The sequence below is a fragment of the Scyliorhinus torazame genome, chromosome 10 (assembly GCF_047496885.1).
Source record: "Scyliorhinus torazame isolate Kashiwa2021f chromosome 10, sScyTor2.1, whole genome shotgun sequence".
Lineage (NCBI taxonomy): Eukaryota > Metazoa > Chordata > Chondrichthyes > Carcharhiniformes > Scyliorhinidae > Scyliorhinus > Scyliorhinus torazame.
In genome coordinates this window covers 98,707,907-98,728,350 of record NC_092716.1, presented here as the reverse complement: position 1 = coordinate 98,728,350, position 20,444 = coordinate 98,707,907, and the positions used below count along the sequence as shown (strand labels likewise).

General features: G+C 44.2%; 1 protein-coding gene across 2 annotated transcripts in view; it reads right to left on the bottom strand.

Moving 5' to 3' along the window:
- Positions 1-20,444, bottom strand: part of LOC140430789 (uncharacterized) — a 448,181-nt gene that overhangs the window by 331,964 nt on the left and 95,773 nt on the right. Inside the window, exons 2-4 of one of the 2 annotated variants that reach the window (XM_072518479.1) lie at positions 19,932-20,067; positions 18,257-18,428; positions 6,006-6,179 (exon numbers count right to left, since the gene is read on the bottom strand). In XM_072518479.1, coding sequence (XP_072374580.1) covers positions 6,006-6,179; positions 18,257-18,428; positions 19,932-20,067 — 482 coding nt within the window. The remainder of the gene's footprint in view (positions 1-6,005; positions 6,180-18,256; positions 18,429-19,931; positions 20,068-20,444) is intronic. The other variant, XM_072518480.1, reaches the window with a different exon arrangement.

Genomic DNA, 20,444 nt, shown 5'->3' with positions numbered 1-20,444 from the left:
TTTTTGTTTATGTTATTTACACTGGAGGGTCTGAGGGGGTGTTTTCACCTGTTGTGTTAAGTCGGGGTGTTAATGTTAATTTATTATTTATGTACAGGGGGGCAGGGGTTTGGGGGGGTTGCTTTTTTAGATTGTGTTTTGTACTTAACCCTGTTGGGTTCTTTCTTTTTTCTCATTTTGTTATTGATATTTTATGAAAACCTTTAATAAAAATTATTTTTTAAAAAAGAAAGACGATTGGTTAACAGATAGTGGACATATTGGGACTTTATCAAGTTGGCAGGCAGTGAATGGTGCGATACCACAATACCACAATGTTCAGTGAATCATAGACTCACAGAGGTCATTTGGCCCATCAAGTCTGCACTGGCCCTTGGAAAGAGCATCCTACTTAAGCCCATACCTCCAACCTATCCCCATAACCCAGTAACCCCACCTCAACCTTTTGGACACTAAGGGCAATTTAGCATGGCCAAACCTGATAACCTGCACATCTTTGCACTATGGGAAGAAACCAGAGCACCCTGAGGAAACCCACACAGACACGGGGAGAAAGTGCAAACTCCACACAAATAGTCACCCGAGGCTGGAATTGAACCTGGGTCACTGGAGCTGTGAGGCAGCAGTGCTAACCACTGTGCCACCCTTGCATACCTCATACTGAAACGTCTTGTGCCACCATGCCGCTGGGGCCTCAGCTTTGACAATCTAGATTAATGACTTAGATGAAGAGACAAAGAGTAATGTATCTAAGTTTGTTGATGATACAAAGCGAGGTGGAAAAGCAAGTGGTGCGATTCTCCGAGCCCCGCGACGGGTCGGAGAATTGCCACAACCGCACCACGGCGCCCCCGACGCCGGCGCACGATTCTCCGAGGTGCAGAGAATTGGTGCCATTTGCGCCGCCGCATTTGGCACGGCGCCGGTCGCGTGCCACTGTACGAGGCCGGGCCGCCGATTCTCCGGCCCTAATGGGCCGAGTGGCCGCGCGGAAACGGCAGAGGTCCCGCTGGCGCCGTTCACCCCTGGTCGATGCCGGCGGGAACTCTGCGCGAAGGGTCGGGGGGGCGGCCTGTGAGGCGGGGAAAAGCGCTCCTTCACTGGGGGGGGGGGGGGGCCTCCGATGGGGTCTGGCCCGCAATCGGGGATCACCGATTGGCGGGTCGACCTCTCCCCCCTCGGGCCTACTTTGTTTCACTTGCGGCCCCAGATCCCCCGGGCATGTTGCGTCGGGGCTGGAGCGTTGAAGAAGTCCCCCGTGCATGCGTGGGTTGGCGCGGCCCAACTGCGCATGCACAGGTTGGTGTGGCGTCCATTTGGCGCCGGGAAGGGAGGCTGAAGAGGCGTGAACCGCTCCAGCACCGTGCTGGCCTGTGGGGGTCAGAATCGCTACTGCCCACAGCCGTTTCGTGCCGTCTCGTTCATGACAGCATGAACACTTATGTCTCCATTTTGGAGACCACTCCCAAGCTGTTGGGAGGACACAGCGATGCTGCAAAGAGCTACAGACAGGTTACGTGAGTGGTCAACAAAATGGCAGATGGATTATAATGTAGAGAAGTGTGAAGTTATTCACTTTGCTCAAAAGAATAGAAAAGCTGATTTTTTTTTAAAAATGGTAAGAGACGTTAAGTATTGACGTTCAAAGAAACTTGGGTGTGCTGTTACAAGGAATGCAAAAGTTAACATATCGGTGCACCAAGCAATTAGGAAGGCAAATGGAAGACTGACCTTTATTGCAAGGGAATTGAAGAATAGAAATACAGAGTTTTGGTCTTTCAAGAATCAAGGGATATGAGGAACGGGCAGGGAAGTGGAATTAAAGCCCAAGATCAACAATGATTGGCAGAGAAGGCTCAACAGGCCATATGGTCTACTCTTGCTCCTATTTCTTGTGCTAACCTTCTCTTAATTTCCTGTAGATGTTTTCAATATTATATATGTTTTAAGTCCTCTTCAATTTTAAATGTTTTCCAATCTCTTTATTTATTCTCAGCATATTAAATCAAAAGTCTTTTTTTTTTAAAATGGATTCTATTTTTATTTTATACCTTTTTAAAAACATCCCGCTATTAATCTGTGCGCCAATATATCTCCCCCAACTTCATCTCCGATAACTCGCTCCTCATCTTTCTTGAATCTCTCCTAATCCAATCTGATTTTCAAATTTTTGGATTGACCTTTTCTTTTTGCAATAGAATCATAAAATCTTTACCATATGACAGTCAATAATTACCACAACTACAGTACTTTTAGATTAAAAGGTTTCTATCCATCTATTCCTTCTCCTGAGTCTTTCATCATCACCACCAAAGAAAGGTTCTTCTGTTGCACCTCATAGACAGCTAATAAAATCAAATATAACTTGCCAATCCAAACTGATGCATACTTCTTGTAAAGTTTCTGAAATCATCTTGCACGCACCACCATGTCCCATTCTGAACCTTGTCTTAACTGATAGATGCATCAGGTGGCTGAAACTGAATTGCTCCTCAAATATAACTAATTATACCTATTACTAGCCAGAATTTGTTTTCAAAGAGATGATACATATATAGTGATATAATTATACTGTCATGATTTATGTTCTGAAAATGGACATCGTGTTACAGCCATATTTCTAAAGGAAAGAAATGGTTAGATTCAGGAGTTATGCAACTTTTCATGAGCAGTTGTGTATTCAGAACTATACAGATTTTTTTAAAGTATGTTTATTAAGGTTTTACATTTTTGCAAACAACCTGAAAAATGACAAAAATTTTCAACAAGCAAGGAAAAACGGTTAAACATACATGAATAAGGTGGAGGTCATGCAGACTCTAAGGGGGTGGAGGTCATGCAGACTCTAAGGGGGTGGAGGTCATGCAGACTCTAAGGGAGTTTTCGGGCTATAAGCTCAATGTAGGGAAGAGTGAGCTCTTTGTATTACAGGCGGGGGACCAAGAAAGAGGGATAGGGGACCTACCGCTGAGGAGGGCGGAGGGGAGCTTTCGGTATCTGGAGATCCAGATAGCCAGGAATTGGGGGACCCTACATAAACTGAATCTGACGAGGTTGGTGGAGCAAATGGAGGAGGATTTCAAAAGATGGGACATGTTACCGCACTCGCTGGTGGGTAGAGTGCAGTCGGTCAAAATGGTGGTCCTTCCGAGGTTTCTGTTTGTGTTTCAGTGCCTTCCCATCGTGGTCACTAAGGCCTTTTTTAAGAGAGGAGGCAGGAGTATTATGGGGTTTGTGTGGGCGAATAAGACCCCGTGAGTAAGGAGAGGGTTCCTGGAACGCAGTAGGGACCGAGGAGGGTTGGCGCTGCCAAACCTGGGGAGCTACTACTGGGCAGCAAATGTGGCGATGATCCGCAAGTGGGTTATGGAGGGAGAGGGGGCAGCGATGAAGAGGATGGAGATGGCGTCCTGTAAAGGAACGAGCCTGGGGGCGTTGGTGATAGCACCGCTGCCACTCTCGCCGACAAAGTATACCACAAGCCCGGTGGTGGCGGCAACGCGAATGATCTGGGGCCAGTGGAGACGGCACCGGGGTGCAATGGGAGCATCGGTGTGGTCCCTGATCAGGAGTAACCACCGGTTTGTCCCGGGGAAGATGGACGGGGGGTTCCAGAGCTGGCATTGGGCGGGGATTGGAAGAATGGGGGACCTGTTCATCGACGGGTCGTTTGCGAGCCTCGGGTCGCGAGGAGAAGTTCGAGTTACCCCCGGGAAATGCCTTTAGATAAATGCAGGTGAGGGCTTTTGTGAGGCGACAGGGGAGGGAATTCCCGTTGCTCCAGGCACAGGAAGTTCAAGATAGGGTGACCTCGGGTGTATGGGTCGGGGAGGGCAAGGTCGGAAATACACCAGGAGTTGAAAGAGGAGGAAGCGCTGGTAGAAGAGTTGAAGGGTAAATGGGAGGAGGAGCTGGGGGAGGAGATCGAGGAAGGTCTGTGGGCTGATGCCCTAGGTAGGGTTAATTCCTCCTCCTCGTGTGCCAGGCTCAGCCTGATACAATTTAAGGTGGTCCACAGAGCGCACTTGATGGGGGCGAGGTTGAGTAGGTTCTTTGGGGTAGAGGACAGATGTGGAAGGTGCTCAGGGAGCCCGACGAACCATGTCCATATGTTTTGGTCATGCCCGGCACTGGAGAGGTTCTGGAGAGGAGTGGCGCGAGCAATATCTCAGGTGGTGAAAGTCCGGGTCAAGCCAAGCTGGGGGCTAGCAATATTTGGAGTAGTGGACGAACCGGGAGTGCAGGAGGCGAAAGAGGTCGGCATTCTGGCCTTTGCGTCCCTAGTAGCCCGGCGAAGGATCTTGCTAATGTGGAAGGAGGTGAAGCCCCCCAGCCTGGAGGCCTGGATAAATGATATGGCTGGGTTCATAAAGTTGGAGAGGATTAAATTTGCCTTGAGAGGGTCTGCGCAGGGGTTCTACAGGCGGTGGCAACCGTTCCTAGACTATCTCGCGGAGCGTTAGAGGAAGGTCGGTCAGCAGCAGCAGCAACCTTGGGGGGGGGGGGGGGGGGGGCGAGAAGGGGGGACTGCCTGGGAGGGTGGATGAGCAAGAGATAACATGAAGGGTTAGGGAAACTGGCACGTACGGGTGAGGGCCACTGTACAAAGCTGTGTAAATTTTGCCATGTATATATCTTGCTCTGCGCGATTTCTCGTTTTTTTTGTTACGAGGGGGGGGGGGGGGGGTTATTGTTTGCAAGGGAGAAAAATTGAGTTAAAAAACTTTAATAAATATATTTTTTTTAAAACATACATGAATACAGAGGCGGACATGATAATGTAGTGATATGCCTATGGGCTACATCATAGTTGGAAGGTGTGTGACCTCCAACCAGCAGGTGGCGGTACAGACACACCATGCGGTCATAAGACTCTTGTGATCTGTGACTCCAATATAAAGGGAGACACATCTTGAGAAGAAGATTGAGAGGGTAATAAGACATTCATGTGTATGATCAGTGCTAGGTGCAAGTTCCAGAAGAGTAGTTAGCAGACTCCATGATAACGTGCTCTGTATCAGATTGCTATCCTACCACACAAGACTCAATTAAAGATTCTGGTTTGGACAAGTCAAAGTGTTTGGTGAGTTCCTTCATGAAGTACAGAGCACCAAACATAACAGAGAACAGCAGTGTAACTGGCTCAATACAATCATTAGACATAGCTAGGTACCTCTCTAAGCTCCACTCAAGGTCAAGAGGGAAACAGGATGAAGCCATGAAAACATGGTAAAATGGTACATACCCTCCCATGCAACCTTTGCTTGCAATTATCACGCGAGTTCAGGATACATTTACCGCACCATGTTTCGGCGCGCACCAATAATATATCTCCCTCAACTCTAGTAGCACCAAGGGCACCAATGACACATCACAGCCTCCTCTCCGCGGATACCAGACCTGTCTGCACCCATTCAGGAACCAATCACAGATTCTTTACACCAACCCTTATAAAGAAAAGAAAATACAAACAAAATACGTGAAAACCCTAGTTCGAAAAGGGAGTTACATATATATCACACAACACAACTCAAGTTCAACCGAAGTTCAGGATTCAGCTCAACCCAGGCCTCCGTGCATTGAAGAAGCAAAACCAAGCCTCTCTGGATATCCTTAATAACTGCCTTCAAGAAGGACAGCCAAAGCTCCAGGAGGCAACATGATACCAGCCACAGCACCGGACCTGACCTAGCCTAGCACACTCTGACACACAGGAATCAGTACCCTCAGGACTTCAAATACACCCTGAAACCTACATCCCGCCATACCTACATCTCGCCAACTACACCTAGGGTAGAGCATTACCCCCATTTACACTAACAAAAAAAGGATAATTACGCCAGCCCCAGCCGGGGAGACCGCATCACCAGAGAAGAAGAATCGTCCAGCACCCCCCTATATAGATTTTAAACCTGGTTTCTTTGAACTTCAATCCTGTAGTGACTGTCCATATTCCAATGAAATGCATACAAAATATCTGAGTTCCATGTTCATATCATACTCACGTGAGAGAGCGCACATAGCTTAGGGCAGCGACAATCCTGGCCTCTATTCCGAGTGCTGTACAAGAGAGGTCACCATTTTCCTGTCCACTTTTTCTCTGTTGACGACGCTCCTGCACACTGCTCAAAAAGTGTTTCAATCCTGCCTTAAGCCGTTCCTCATTTTCATTTTCTTCCCTGGAAGAAGAATGTACAATTAACAAAGTACATACCTAAAATGCATTGTGTTTCCATTCAGAATGCCTGTGAGAGAGCTTAAAGGGAGATTTATTGTGTCATATCAGAACAATGGCACCAAAAACCTTTATCTCCCAGTCAAATTACAATTAAAAATTACTTGATGGAATGCAAAACCTTCCAATAGGTAGTTTATCTCATTTTTCTTTTTCTGGACAGAGGACAATTTTGCAAGCTAGTTAGTTTGCAAGTTCCAGAATTAGTGTAAATCCAATTTAACTATTGAAATTGTTGAATATGTCATTATAATTGCAAGAGTAAGATGCTGGAATCTAAAGTGCCATTGTGGAGATGCCACCCATCATAGAGACTGCCCAACTTATATATCCATTGAAATCAACAGGAGTTGGAACTGGACAGTTATTATAACTGGCAGCTAATTTGTAATGACAGTCTTCCATGGGCAATAAGTTGTAAACTTACTCCTGTCCACCTGCATATTTCCATCAGGAATTATTGGAGAACGGGTAGGAACAAGGACCATAGCTAATACTTCCCTCCTTTAAACCGAGGATGCTGAGGGTGACTGATTTACCCTTACCTGTCACTCTGGCTGAGATCGGCTTACTCACCACACACTGTGGATCAAAGTTAGAATGTTTCTGGTTCATTTGGCTCAGCTTTTTAATGAAATTTGATAGATCATTGAGAAAACGGAATAGTAGAAGTCCAGTGTTTATACAATATTATTCTTAATTCACAGCTGTATGAGTGATAATAAATGCTCACTCCTCATCATATTAAAAATTATTCAACTCAGGTTAATGACAAACTCAAAAAAAAATTCATAGTTGCCTGAAACATAAAACAGTCTCTATTTTTACTTCAACATGATAGCACTTTACAGGGATTAACTGGTTATTTGTATCTTGTGATTTATGGTATATTAAAATCTCAAACTACAGTAACTGTCATGTGAGAGTACCTTTAAGAAATGGGTGTTTAAGAAATGGAGCTGCTCATGTTACTGGAGTGATGTCAGAGTCAGGGTGGAGCTGAGCTCTACTTCTGCTTTTTTGTTTCAGTTTAAGAAAAAGCTTGGGTGTGTCTGTGTTTTTCAATGACTGCATCTGGGGTTAAAACACAGGGCTGTACTGTTGATCTCTGCCATCCAAAGACTATCTCTGGATCATTTGGTGAATTCAGAAGAATTATAAATGCTTTCAGTAGTGACTGTAAACTCTGATGTGCTTATGTTCAAAGGTTTGTTAAGTCTTTTGGGTGAAATAGGACAGCATACAGGTTACTTAGTGTTGTATTCTTTGGGGGGTGTATTTGATTTACTGGTTGCTAAGATATTCACTGTTTGTTTTAAAAAGGTTAACTTGAGTTCATAGAATAAACATTGTTTTGCTTTAAAAAATAACTTGTCCATTTTCTGCTGTACCACACCTGTAGAGTGGGCCGTGTGCTCCCCATACCACAATCTATTAATAGTCAGGTGAACACCATGATACACTTTGGGGTTCTCTAAACCCTGACCTAACAATTGGGGGCTTGTCCGGGATAAAACTCTATCTATTGGATTGGCTTAGTGAACGTAAAGGCAGTGAGGGGTGAGCATATTGTGGTTGCTTTTCAGGTGTGGTATTCTAGTTAAGTGGGGTGTGTGTTGTGGACAATGGCTCTTTCAGAGGCTCAGAAGATTTTGGGGGTGGAGACGGTCACACGCAGTACCTTACGGACAGAGACTAAAAGCAGACTGTTAGATTTGTCAAAAACATTGCAGTTAACATTACCTGACAAAATGCGAAAAGATTAGGTAATTATGGTGTTGGCTAAGCAGTTAAAGTTGCCTGAGATACAGTTTCATTCATTGGAAATGGCAAAAATTCAGTTGCAAATTAAACAAATGGAACATGAGAAAGAATTAAAGCAGCTTGAATGCAAAAGAGATAGAGAGGAAAAAGAAAGAGAAAGGGAGATACAGATCAGGGAAAAAGATAAAGAGAGAGAGTTTGAACTTCAGAAAATGGCCATGAAACATGACAGTCAGTTAAAATTGGTAGGCATGAAGGGAAAGGTACAGTTGGATGATAGTGATGAGGATAATGAGAAAGACCGTCTAAGTCGAAGGCGTGGTGGGGATCTATTTAAATATGTCCAAGCATTGCTAAGGTTTGACGAGAAGGAGGTAGAAGCCTTTTTCATTTCATTTGAGAAGGTAGCTAAACAAATGAAATGGCCACAGGACATGTGGGTATTGCTGATTCAAACAAAGCTGGTAGGTAAGGCTAGTGAAGTGTTTGCATCACTATCGGAGGAGATATCTGGGACGTATCAGGAGGTGAAAAATCCATTGAAGGTGCATATGAACTAGTGCTTGAAGCTTACAGACAAAGGTTTAGAAATTTAAGGAAATAATTTGGTCAAACATACATGGAGTTTGAAAGGCTCAACAGAGTAATTTTGATAGATGGATAAGGGCTTTGAAAATAGAGCAAACGTATGAAGCTCTCAGAGAAATTATACTTTTGGAGGAGTTTAAAAATTCAATTCCTGATGTAGTGAGAACTCGTGTGGAAGAACAGAGGGTTAAAACTGCGACATTAGCAGCAGAAATGGCAGATGATTATGAATTAGTTCATAAGTAAAAGCTTGATTTCAGACATCAGTTTCAGCCTGTGAGGGATAGAAACTGGGGACATGAGAAAGACTCAAGTGGTAGAGGTAAAGGTGATCTGATGGGAGATAATAAGGAGAGTGTACCTTAGATTAAAAAAGAAATCCAGGAGGGTGGAAGAGACATGAAAAGTTTCAAATGTTTTCACTGTAATAAACTAGGCCATGTAAAGTCTCAGTGTTGGTGGTTGAAGAAAAGCACTGGGAAGGCTGATGTGGTAAAACAGGATAAAACAGTGGGGTTTGCTAAAGTGGTAAAGGAAAGCCCAGGTGAAGCGAATGAGGTGCAAAAGATTGTACAGCCTGATCAAGAGGTGATTGATAAGAAGGTGCCAGATGTCTTTAAAGAATTTACTTGTGTGGGTAAAGTTTACTCATGTGTATCAGGAGGAGCAGGTAAAGAAGTCACAATTTTAAGAGATATGGGAGCTAGTCAATATTTAATGGTAAGAGATGAGGAGTTATGTAGTTTGGGAAGAACGTTGCCAGAAAAGGTGGTAATATGTGGAATTCAGGGTAAGAGGAGTAGTGTTCCATTATATAAGGTAAGGTTGAAAGTCCAGTGAAGAGTGGTGAATTGGTAGTAGGAGTAATAAAGAAACTATCTTGTCCAGGAATACAGTTTATCTTGGGTAATGATATAGCTGGATCGCAAGTGGGAGTGATGCCTACTGTGGTTGATAAGCCAGTGGAAAATCAGACAACTGAAGTGTTGAAGGACGAATATCCTGGGATTTTTCCGGATTGTGTAGAAACAAGGTCGCAAAGTCACAGACTAAGACAAGAGGAGAAATCAAAGAGTGAAGATGAAGTTGAAGTGCAATTATCAGAAACAATTTTTGATCAGATAGTTGAAAAAGAACAAGAACAGGTGGAGGATGAGGCGGATATTTTTAGTTCAGGAAAATTGGCGGAGTTACAACAGAAAGATGTAGAAATAAAACGGATGTATCAGAAAGCATACACGGAAGAGAAATCTGAGTTTATACCAGAGTGTTATTACCGTAAAAGTAATGTCCTGATGAGAAAATGGAGACATTTATATATGCAGGCGGATGAAAAGTGGGCAGAAGTTCATCAAGTAGTATTGCCGGTAGGGTATAGAAAGGAGGTGTTGCGAGTTGCACATGAGGTACCAGTGGGACGTCATTTGGGAATAAGAAAAACTCAAGCTAAAATCCAGAAACATTTTTATTGGCCTGGACTACATAAAGAAGTAGTTAAATTTTGTCAATCATGTCACACATGTCAAGTGATAGGGAAACCTCAACAGTGATAAAACCAGCGCCCTTAATACCCATTCCAGCATTTGAGGAACCTTTTACAAAGGTCCTAATTGATTGCGTAGGACCGCTTCCGAAAACAAAAAGTGGGAATCAATATCTTTGTCTATAATGGATGTGTCTACTAGGTTGCTAGAGGCCATTCCAGTATGTAATATTACAGCTAAAAAGATTGTGGATGAGTTACTTCAATTCTTTACCAGATATGGACTACCCGCAGAAATACAATCGGATCAAGGATCAAATTTTGCCTCGAGGTTATTCAAAGAAGTTATGGATAGCTTAGGAATAAAACAATTTAAATCAACAGCGTACCCTCCAGAATTGCAGGGAGCATTAGAAAGGTGGCATCAGACATTAAAGACAATGTTGAGGGCTTATTGTCAAGATTATCCAGGGGATTGGGATAAAGGAATTCCATTCGTACTGTTTGCAATTAGTGGTGCACCTAATGAGTCAACCAAATTTAGTCCTTTTGAACTAAATTTTGGTCATGAGTTAGGAGGACCACTTAAATTGATTGAGGAAAACTTGGTGGATGAGAAATCGGAAATTACATTATTAGATTAAGTGTCAAATTTTAGAGAACGATTAAATAGAGCAGGTGAATTGGTTAGATAACATTTGAAAGTTGCACAAAATGTGATGAAACGGGCCGCGGACAAGAAATCCAAAGTTCGTAGTTTTGCCAGTGGAGATAAAGTGTTAAGTGTTGTTACCAATGGCAGGTGAACCTTGAAAAACTAGATTTTGTGGACCTTATCAGATTGAAAGGAAATTAAGTGAGGTGAATTATGTGGTAAAAACACCAGATAGAAGGAAGACTCACCGAGTGTGTCATGTGAATATGCTGAAAAAGTTTTTTGAAAGGGAAGGAGAGAAAAAGGAGGAGGTTTTAATGATTCTAACTCAAAGCGACGAACCAAATCCAGATGACATACCTCAAATTAAATTGGAAAACGAGGATGTTCTTAAAGATTGGGATAAATTGTTGAGTTACCTTCCAGAGGAAAAACGAACTGACCTGAAAGAGTTATTGATATCACATGGGAAAGTTTGAAGAGATAAATTGTGAAGTACTAAAATGTCTATACATGATGTAGATGTGGGAAATGCTGTTCCAATCAAACAACATCCATACAGACTTAACCCTTTAAAATTGGCACAGGTTAACAAAGAGATGGAGAGTATGCTTAAAGATGGCATAATTGAAGTGGGTTGCAGCCAATGGAGCTCACCCATAGTGATGGTACTAAAACCAGACGGTACCCAACGGTTGTGTGTGGACTATAGAAAGGTTAATGCAGATACAAGGACGGACTCTTATCCTATCCCACGTTTGGAGGATTGCATTCAGAAAGTGGGACAATTAGCTTTTATTTCCAAACTGGATTTACTTTAAGGTTACTGGCAGGTACCTTTATCCGAAAGGGCGAAGGAGATTTCAGCTTTTGTGACTCCAGATGGTATATACCAATTCAAAGTTATGCCATTTGGCATGAAAAAGGCCCCAGCCACACTTCAATGTTCACGAACAAAGTTGTTTCAGGATTACCCATTGTGCGGTATACATCGACGATTTGGTAATTTTCAGCCAGACTTGGAAAGAACAGTTAAAACATCTGATGGAGTTATTCGATCGACTTCAGGAAGCGGGTTTGGTGATAAACCTAGCCAAAAGTGAATTTGGAAGAGCCCAAGTCACTTTTCTTGAGGAGTTTCCGATACCCTCGAGACAAAGGGAAATAATGCAATTTCTTGGCATGAGTGGATTTGATCGAACATTGGTGAAAACTTTTTTGTAGCGTGGTTGCTCCACTGATGGACTTGCTCAAGAAGCGTAACAAATTCCAGTGAGTGTCAACAGGCATTTGACGGCCTGAAAGCTGTGATAACCAATGCTCCTGTGTTGGAAAATGGCAAGGGACTCTGTGATCAGATTGAACTAAAGTATCTGACTTGAAAGAGAAATGCTGAGGCATAGGGCAATGGACGGATCACACAGAGACCTTCTTGTTCGAAGAGACTGTCAATCGAGAAGGATTTCAGTTGGAAGAAGAAGAACAGAAAAAATGGGCTATATTATTATATCTGTTTGCGTATGTTGTTTTTTGAAATGAACAAGTATATTTACTGTGTGCATTTCTTAAAGGATAGTGCAAAGGTGAAAAATGAAACCACCTTGAAGTTGATGGTTTATTTTTTTCTTGGGGGGAGGTGTCATGTGAAAGTACCTTTAAGAAATGGGTGTTTAAGAAATGTACCTTTAAGAAATGGAGCTGCTCATATTACTGGAGTGATGTCAGAATGTGGGTGGAGCTAATATTCCTGCTTTTTAGTTTCAGTTTAAGAAAAAGCTTGGGTGTGTCTGTGTTTTTCAGTGACTGCATCTGGGGTTAAAACAAAGGGCTGTACTGTTGATCTCTGCCATCCAAAGACTATCTCTGGATCATTTGGTGAATTCAGAAGAATAATAAATGCTTTCAGTAGTGACTGTAAACTCTGATGTGCTTATGTTCAAAGGTTTGTTAAGTCTTTTGGGTGAAAAAGGACAGCATACAGGTTACTTAGCGTTGTCTTCTTTGGGGGGTGTATTTGATTTACTGGTTGCTAAGATATTTACTGTTTGTTTTAAAAAGGTTAACTTGAGTTCATAGAACAAACATTGTTTTGCTTTAAAAAAAAAACTTGTCCATTTTCTGCTGTACCACACCTGTAGAGTGGGCCATGTGCTCCCCATACCACAATCTATTAATAGTCAGGTGAACACCATGACACACTTTGGGGTTCTCTAAACCCTGACATAGCAATTGGGTGCTTGTCCGGGATAAAACTCTATCTATTGGATTGGCTTAGTGAACTTAAAGACAGTGAGGGGTGAGCATATTGTGGTTGCTTTTCACGTGTGGCATTCTAGTTACGTGGGGTGTGTGTTGTGGACAATGGCTCTTTCAGAGGCTCAGAAGATTTTGGGGGTGGAGACGGTCACACGCAGTACCTTACGGACATAGACTAAAAGCAGACTGTTAGATTTGTCAAAAACATTGCAGTTAACATTACCTGACAAAATGCGAAAAGATGAGGTAATTATGGTGGTGGCTAAGCAGTTAAAGTTGCCTGAGATAGTTTCACTCATTGGGAATGGCAAAAATTCAGTTGCAAATTAAACAAATGGAACATGAGAAAGAATTAAAGCAGCTTGAATGCGAAAGAGATAGAGAGGAAAAAGAAAGAGAAAGAGAGATACAGATCAGGGAAAAAGATAAAGAGAGAGAGTTTGAACATCAGAAAATGGCCATGAAACATGACAGTCAGTTAAAATTGGCAGGCATAAATGGAAACGTACAGTTGGATGATAGTGATGAGGATAATGAGAAAGACCGTCTAAGTCGAAGGCGTGGTGGGGATCTATTTAAATATGTCCAAGCATTGCTAAGGTTTGACGAGAAGGAGGTAGAAGCCTTTTTCATTTCATTTGAGAAGGTAGCTAAATAAATGAAATGGCCACAGGACATGTGGGTATTACTGATTCAAACAAAGCTGGTAGGTAGGGCTAGTGAAGTGTTTGCATCACTACCGGAGGAGGTATCTAGGACGTATGAGGAGGTGAAAAATCCATCTTAGGTGCATATGAACTAGTGCCTGAAGTTTACAGACAAAGGTTTAGAAATTTAAGGAAATAATTTGGTCAAACATGCATGGAGTTTGAAAGGCTCAAACAGAGTAATTTTGATAGATGGATCAGGGCTTTGAAAATAGAAGAAACGTATGAGGCTCTCAGAGAAATGTTTTTCAGTGAGCTGCATCCAAAGATTATCTCTGGATCATTTGGTGAATTCAGAAAAATACCACACCTGTAGAGTGAGCCGTGTGCTCCCCATACCACAGTCTATTAATAGTTGTGGGTCAGGTGAACTCCATGATACACTTTGGGGTTCTCTAAACCCTGACACATAATATAACTTAACACCAATGACATCAGAGAAAAAAATTAATTACCAATTTTGACAAAACTAGCTCAGAAAGGATAAACTAATGCTAGTCAATAGTGAGACTTGCGTGGCACTACTGCAAGTAGACCCACTGGCACCCCGGGACAATATGCATCATCTGTTTCCTAATGAGATTCAGCAGGCTTCAATTTTTGATGGAACGCTTTCAACAGTTACAAGAATACATACTATTGCTTTTCAATGTGTTGACATTTTACTTCTGCTGATCTGTACAGCTATCAACTTGGAATAGAATATGCAGGTGGGAGTAGTATGGAAGGCGCTGAAGGCGATGGTCAGGGGAGAGTTTATCTCCATCAGGGCTCACAGGGTGAAGAGAGAGGGCAGGGAAAGGGAGAGGTTAGTGGGGGAGATTTTAAGGGTGGACAGGAGCTATGCAGAGGCTCCGGATGAGGGACTACTCAGGGAGAGACGAAGACTCCAGACGGAGTTCGACCTGTTGACCACAGGGAAGGCAGAGGCACAGTGGAGGAAGGCACAGGGGGCGATATATGAATATGGGGTGAAGGCGAGCCGGATGCTGGCACACCAGCTCCGTAAGAGGATGGCAGCGAGGGAAACAAGTGGAGTCCAAGATGGCAGGGGAACTACGGTGTGGAGGGCAGGGAAAATGAATGAGCCTTTTAAGGCCTTTTATGAGGAACTGTATAGGTCCCAGCCCCCAGGGGGAAAAGAGGGGATGCGGCGATTCTTGTATCAGTTGAGGTTCCCAAGGGTGGAGGTGCAGGAGGTGGCTGGTTTGGGGGCGCCAATTGGGGTGGAGGAGCTGGTTAAAGGACTGGGGAGCATGCAGGCAGGGAAGGCCCCGGGGACGGATGGGTTCCCGGTGGAGTTCTACAGGAAATATGTAGACCTGTTAGCCCCGTTGCTGGTAAGGACCTTCAATGAATCAAGGGAGGGGGGGACCCTGCCCCCGACAATGTCGGAGGCGACGATCTCTTTGATCTTGAAGCGGGATAAGGACCCACTGCAACGTGGGTCGTATAGACCGATCTCGCTCCTTATCGTAGACGCTAAGCTGCTGGCAAAAATGTTGGCCATGAGGATTGAGGACTGTGTCCCGGGGGTGATTCATGAGGACCAGACGGGATTCGTAAAGGGTAGGCAGTTAAATACTAATGTGCGAAGGCTCCTAAATGTGATAATGATGCCATCGGTGGAGGGAGAAGCGGAGATAGTGACAGCCATGGACGCGGAGAAGGCCTTTGATCGGGTAGAGTGGGAGTATCTCTGGGAAGTGTTGAGGAGATTTGGGTTCGGGGGAGGGTTTATCAGTTGGGTTAAGCTCCTGTATAAAGCCCCGGTGGCGAGTGTGGTCACAAACCGGCGGAGGTCGGAGTATTTCCGGCTGTATCGAGGGACGAGGCAGGGATGCCCCCTGTCCCCTCTGCTGTTCGCATTAGCAATTAAACCTTTGGCCATGGCGTTAAGGGAGTCGGGGAAATGGAAGGGGTTGGTTCGAGGGGAGAGGAACATCGAATGTCGCTATACGCAAACGATCTGTTGCTGTATGTGACGGATCCGGTGGAGGGGATGGTTGAGGTAATGCAGATCCTACGGGAGTTTGGAGACTTTTCGGGATATAAGCTCAATGTGGGAAAGAGTGAGCTCTTTGTGATCCATCCGGGGGACCAGGGAAGAGGGATAGACGACCTGCCGTTGAGGAGGGCAGAAAGGAGCTTTCGATACTTGGGGATTCAGGTAGCTAGGAGCTGGGGCACTGCACAAACTTAATTTGTCGCGGTTGGTGGAACAGATGGAGGAGGATTTTAAAAGGTGGGACATGTTGCCACTCTCGCTGGCGGGTAGGGTACAGTCGGTTAAAATGGTGGTCCTCCCGAGATTCCTTTTGTATTCCAATGCCTCCCAATTGTGATGACTAAGGCCTTTTTTAAGAGGGTAAGCAGGATCATTACGGGGTTTGTGTGGGCAAGCAAGACCCCGAGGGTAAGGAGGGGGTTCTTGGAGCGTAGCAGAGATAGAGGAGGGTTGGCGTTGCCTAATTTGGCTGGTTACTATTGGTCAGCCAACGTGGCAATGATCCGTAAGTGGGTGATGGAGGGAGAGGGGGCGGCATGGAAGAGATTGGAGATGGCGTCCTGCAAAGTAACAAGCCTGGGGGCGCTGGTGACGGCACTGCTGCCGCTCTCGCCGACAAGGTATATCACGAGCCTGGTGGTGGCGGCAACGCTAAAGATCTGGGGGCAGTGGAGACGGCACAGGGTGCGACGGGAGCCTCGGTGGGGTCCCCGATCAGAGACAACCATCGGTTTGTCCCAGGAAGGATGGACGGGGGATTTCAGAGCTGGCATCGGGTAGGGATTAGAAGAATGGGGGACCTGTTCATTGACGGGACGTTTGCGAGCTTAGGGGCGCTGGAGGAGAAGTTTGGGCTACCCCTGGGAAACGCTTTCAGGTACATGCAAGTGAGGGCGTTTGTGAGGCGGCAGGTGAGGGAATTTCCGCTACTCCCGGCACAGGGGATTCAAGATAGGGTGATTTTGGGCGTATGGGTCGGGGAGGGCAAGGTGTCGGCGATATACGGAGATGAAAGAAGAGGGGGAGGCTTTGGTAGAGGAGCTGAAGGGTATATGGGAGGAGGGGTTGGGGGAGGAGATTGAGGAGGGGCTATGGGCTGACACCCTAAATAGGGTTAATTCCTCTTCCTCGTGTGCCAGGCTTCGCCTGATACAATTTAAGGTGGTTCATAGAGCGCATATGACGGGGACGAGGCTGAGCAGGTTCTTTGGGGTGGAGGACAGATGTGGGAGGTGCTCAGGAAGTCCGGTGAACCATGTCCATATGTTTTGGTCATGTCCGGCACTGGAGGGGTTCTGGAGGGGAGTGGCGGGAACAGTATCTAAGGTGGTGAAAGCCCGGGTCAAGCCAAGCTGGGGGCTAGCACTATTTGGAGTAGTGGACGAGCCGGGAGTGCAGGAGGCGAAAGAGGCCGGTATTCTGGCCTTTGCGTCCCTAGTAGCCCGGCGAAGGATCTTGCTAATGTGGAAGGAGGTGAAGCCCCCCAGCGTGGAGGCCTGGATAAATGATATGGCAGGGTTTATCAAGTTGGAAAGGATAAAGTTTGCCTTGAGAGGGTCTGCGCAGGGGTTCTACAGGCGGTGCCAACCGTTCCTAGACCATCTCGCGGAGCGTTAGAGGAAGGTCGGACAGCAGCAACAGCAACCCAGTTGGGGGGGGGGCATTGTTTGAGGGGGGGGGGGGGAGGGGCGTTTCTCTGGGTGGCATTTGAGCAAGAAAACACATGAAGGATCCGGAAACTGACATGTACGGGAAGAATCCACTGTACAAAGTTTTGTATCTTATTGACTTGTTCATGTCTTGCCACCCGAGTTCTTTTTCCTTTTCTTTGTTACGGGCGGGGGGGGGGGGGGGGGTTGTTCGTAAGGTGGAAAATATTGTTATTGAAAAATTCTTAATAAAAACATATTTAAAAAAACAAACAAACTTGGAATGGAATAAAAGGGAGAAAAGGTAGGCATAGAGTCTGTTCTCCTGAAAGTCAGTGACAGAAACATCATCGCAAATATAGGCTGGAGATTGTTTCTTTGTGACTGATATGCTAAACAATGCTTTACATTTGAGAAACAGATTTTTTTTAAATGATTTGGTCAGAGACACGAAGGCAACAAACTTCAGTTTCACTCTGCAAATAGCAGCTATTTAAAACCTATCTCAGTATACAATGTAGCTTAGCAAGGCATGTTGATGTGTTACTGTTACTCTTCCTACCTCATAACAATTGACATAATAATCTTTTTACAATGTACACAGTTGCCGGTCACATAATTATTCCTGAGTCAGCTCGTCAGCCCTAATCACACCATACAATGCCAAGTCCTCATTAAAGATCACTTATATAATAAACCAAGGCAAAGTAATGATGACTCAGTTGATGGGCTTAGTTTCCACAAAACTGACCCAGATTTTCAACAGATATGTTGACCAACTAATATGAATGAAATGAATCTGTAAGTTACTCACTGTAACAAATATGGAAACTTTGGACTCTGTTGCAGAACCTTCATAATTATTGTTCTTATATACTTTGCCCATTTATCTCATCAATAAATATACTTACTGATCTGAATTGGACTTGGAATCTTCTTCACTACTCTCAGTATCACTGAAGACAGCAGCAAAAACTCTCAATTTCTCTTCTTTTAAATTCTCTGTACAACAAGATGATTTGGTGCCAGTGATATTTACAATAGGCCTGATCACAGTCTTCTGGCTGTACTCCTCATACACCTCTGCAGCAGGACAGAAAGAGACAGGGTTAAATCCTGGAAGGACTGGCTAGATTATCTGAGGATTCCCACAGCTTGTTACCAGACTGAAGAGTCAAACACAACAGGTACCGCAGGTGGCAAAAGCTAAAGCCCCCAGTAAATAATGAACAAACATGCCTTTATATATTGTTATGCATTGTTCAGGTCATTCAGTTATTTCAAAGTGCTTTTTAGCCAATAGATTATTTGAGGCTCAGGTATTTTCATAGTCAAATGTGGCAGGCAATTTTGCAGGTCTCAGAAAGAACAAAACAATGAAAGGTCCAATATTTTTATATTACTGGGATTGATCTAGTGAATGTTAACCAGGATGCTAGGAGAACTCCTATGCTGGTTCAAATAGTGAACTTCTGCATCCACTCAGGGTTATTGAATTCCAAAATATTAATAGTATTAGTTCATGAGCTGAAGAGCTTGGCTCTCAAATGAGTAATTTTGTTATCAGTTTCTGACATATCATGACAGTTAGCAGGTATTAGTGAGAGATAATTGTTATGGACTCTGGTCAGACCTCAACAATGGCTAAGATACTGAACCAGAAGCATAATGTTTTTAAATTTTAAGACTGTGCAGAAAAGATGGATTCGTTCCGGGAGTGATGATATCAGAAATTGGGCTTTGTTATTTTATAAACAAAACTTTATTAAAAAGAAAAGAAAAGAAAATTTAAACTTTCAAACTTCACAGTTGTAACACTTAACAGATTATATGCAGTTTCTTAACACAAGGTCCCATTAAACAACACTTGGCATTAAAATACAGCTCTCGTTCCACTTGCACATCCAGGCAAAGGCAGCACTTTCATTTGAGAAGCAATCTTTCTTCTATTAAGCCATCTCTTTCAGAATCCTTTTTTCAAAGCTTTCTCTCTCTGTGGCAGTTTCCATGACTTACTCCATGGTTGCTTACATCTTTAAGCTAGCAGGCTTCATGACCTGACTGGCTACTCTCCACAGGTTTCCTGACTTGTCTCTTTGGCTGCCCATCTGCTTCTCTGTCTTTGTTCCCAAAAGGATCTCTCTCTCGAAGCCCTTCAAACAAAGATTCTTCCCCTGAGGTGGTCAAACTTGAATCTATTCTCATTGTTTGGCTGATAGCCCATTCCCGTTTATACAAAAGGCCAGAGCTATGCTAATCATATGCAACTATCTTCCATTGACCATTAGGACATCGGACTCTGTTAACAGAATAATGGCTGGTCATGTAGGAATGTCCCGAAAGACAATGGGTCTTTGATGAATAACATTATGCATTCCCTAATGAGTTTTAAGTCTGAATGGGAGCTTGTGACTCAGCCAGGTAAGGGCATATATCCCTTTGCATTCAGGCTAACAGCATTTTGCTTCAATCTGTTTAAATCTTTAAATTGTCTGCTTCATTTTGGACTCCATTTCTGAACCCAAATGTCTAATATCCCCTTATCATGATATAGTACACTCGTGATTGGTTTTGCTTTAACGGTACCTTGCTCATTACGCACCAGGATGATGGTTTTTGTTCCAATGGCACATATAGTTGATCGAAGATCCTTTGGTCCAACATTGGGAAGGCAAATATCATAAAGTGCAGTAACTATGTGTGCCAATTCTTGAGTGGAAACCTACAGAGGAAAAAGATCTACAGTTAAGTGAGTCATAGGATCATAAGAAATAGGAGCGAGACTTCCGGTTGTGGCGATGCGGAGCTAAGCCGCACATTTCGGCAGCTCCCGCGACAACGGACTTTCGGGCTCTCCAGAGGAGACCCAACAGAGCTTTTTTTGAATCAATCCCGTGTGGGAAGGTGCAGTAAGGTCCCCCCTTACAATATATGGCAGAAATTAGCGGTGGAACGACGAGGAAACAGGCCCTGGAGCAGAGACCAAAACGAGGGGAAAAAAGCAAGATGGCGGAGGGCGGAGGGCGAGCAGCGTGGGGGCCAGGCCAGCAGGAGTTCCTCAAGCGATGTGTGGAGGAGCTGAAAAAGGAGGTGCTGGCA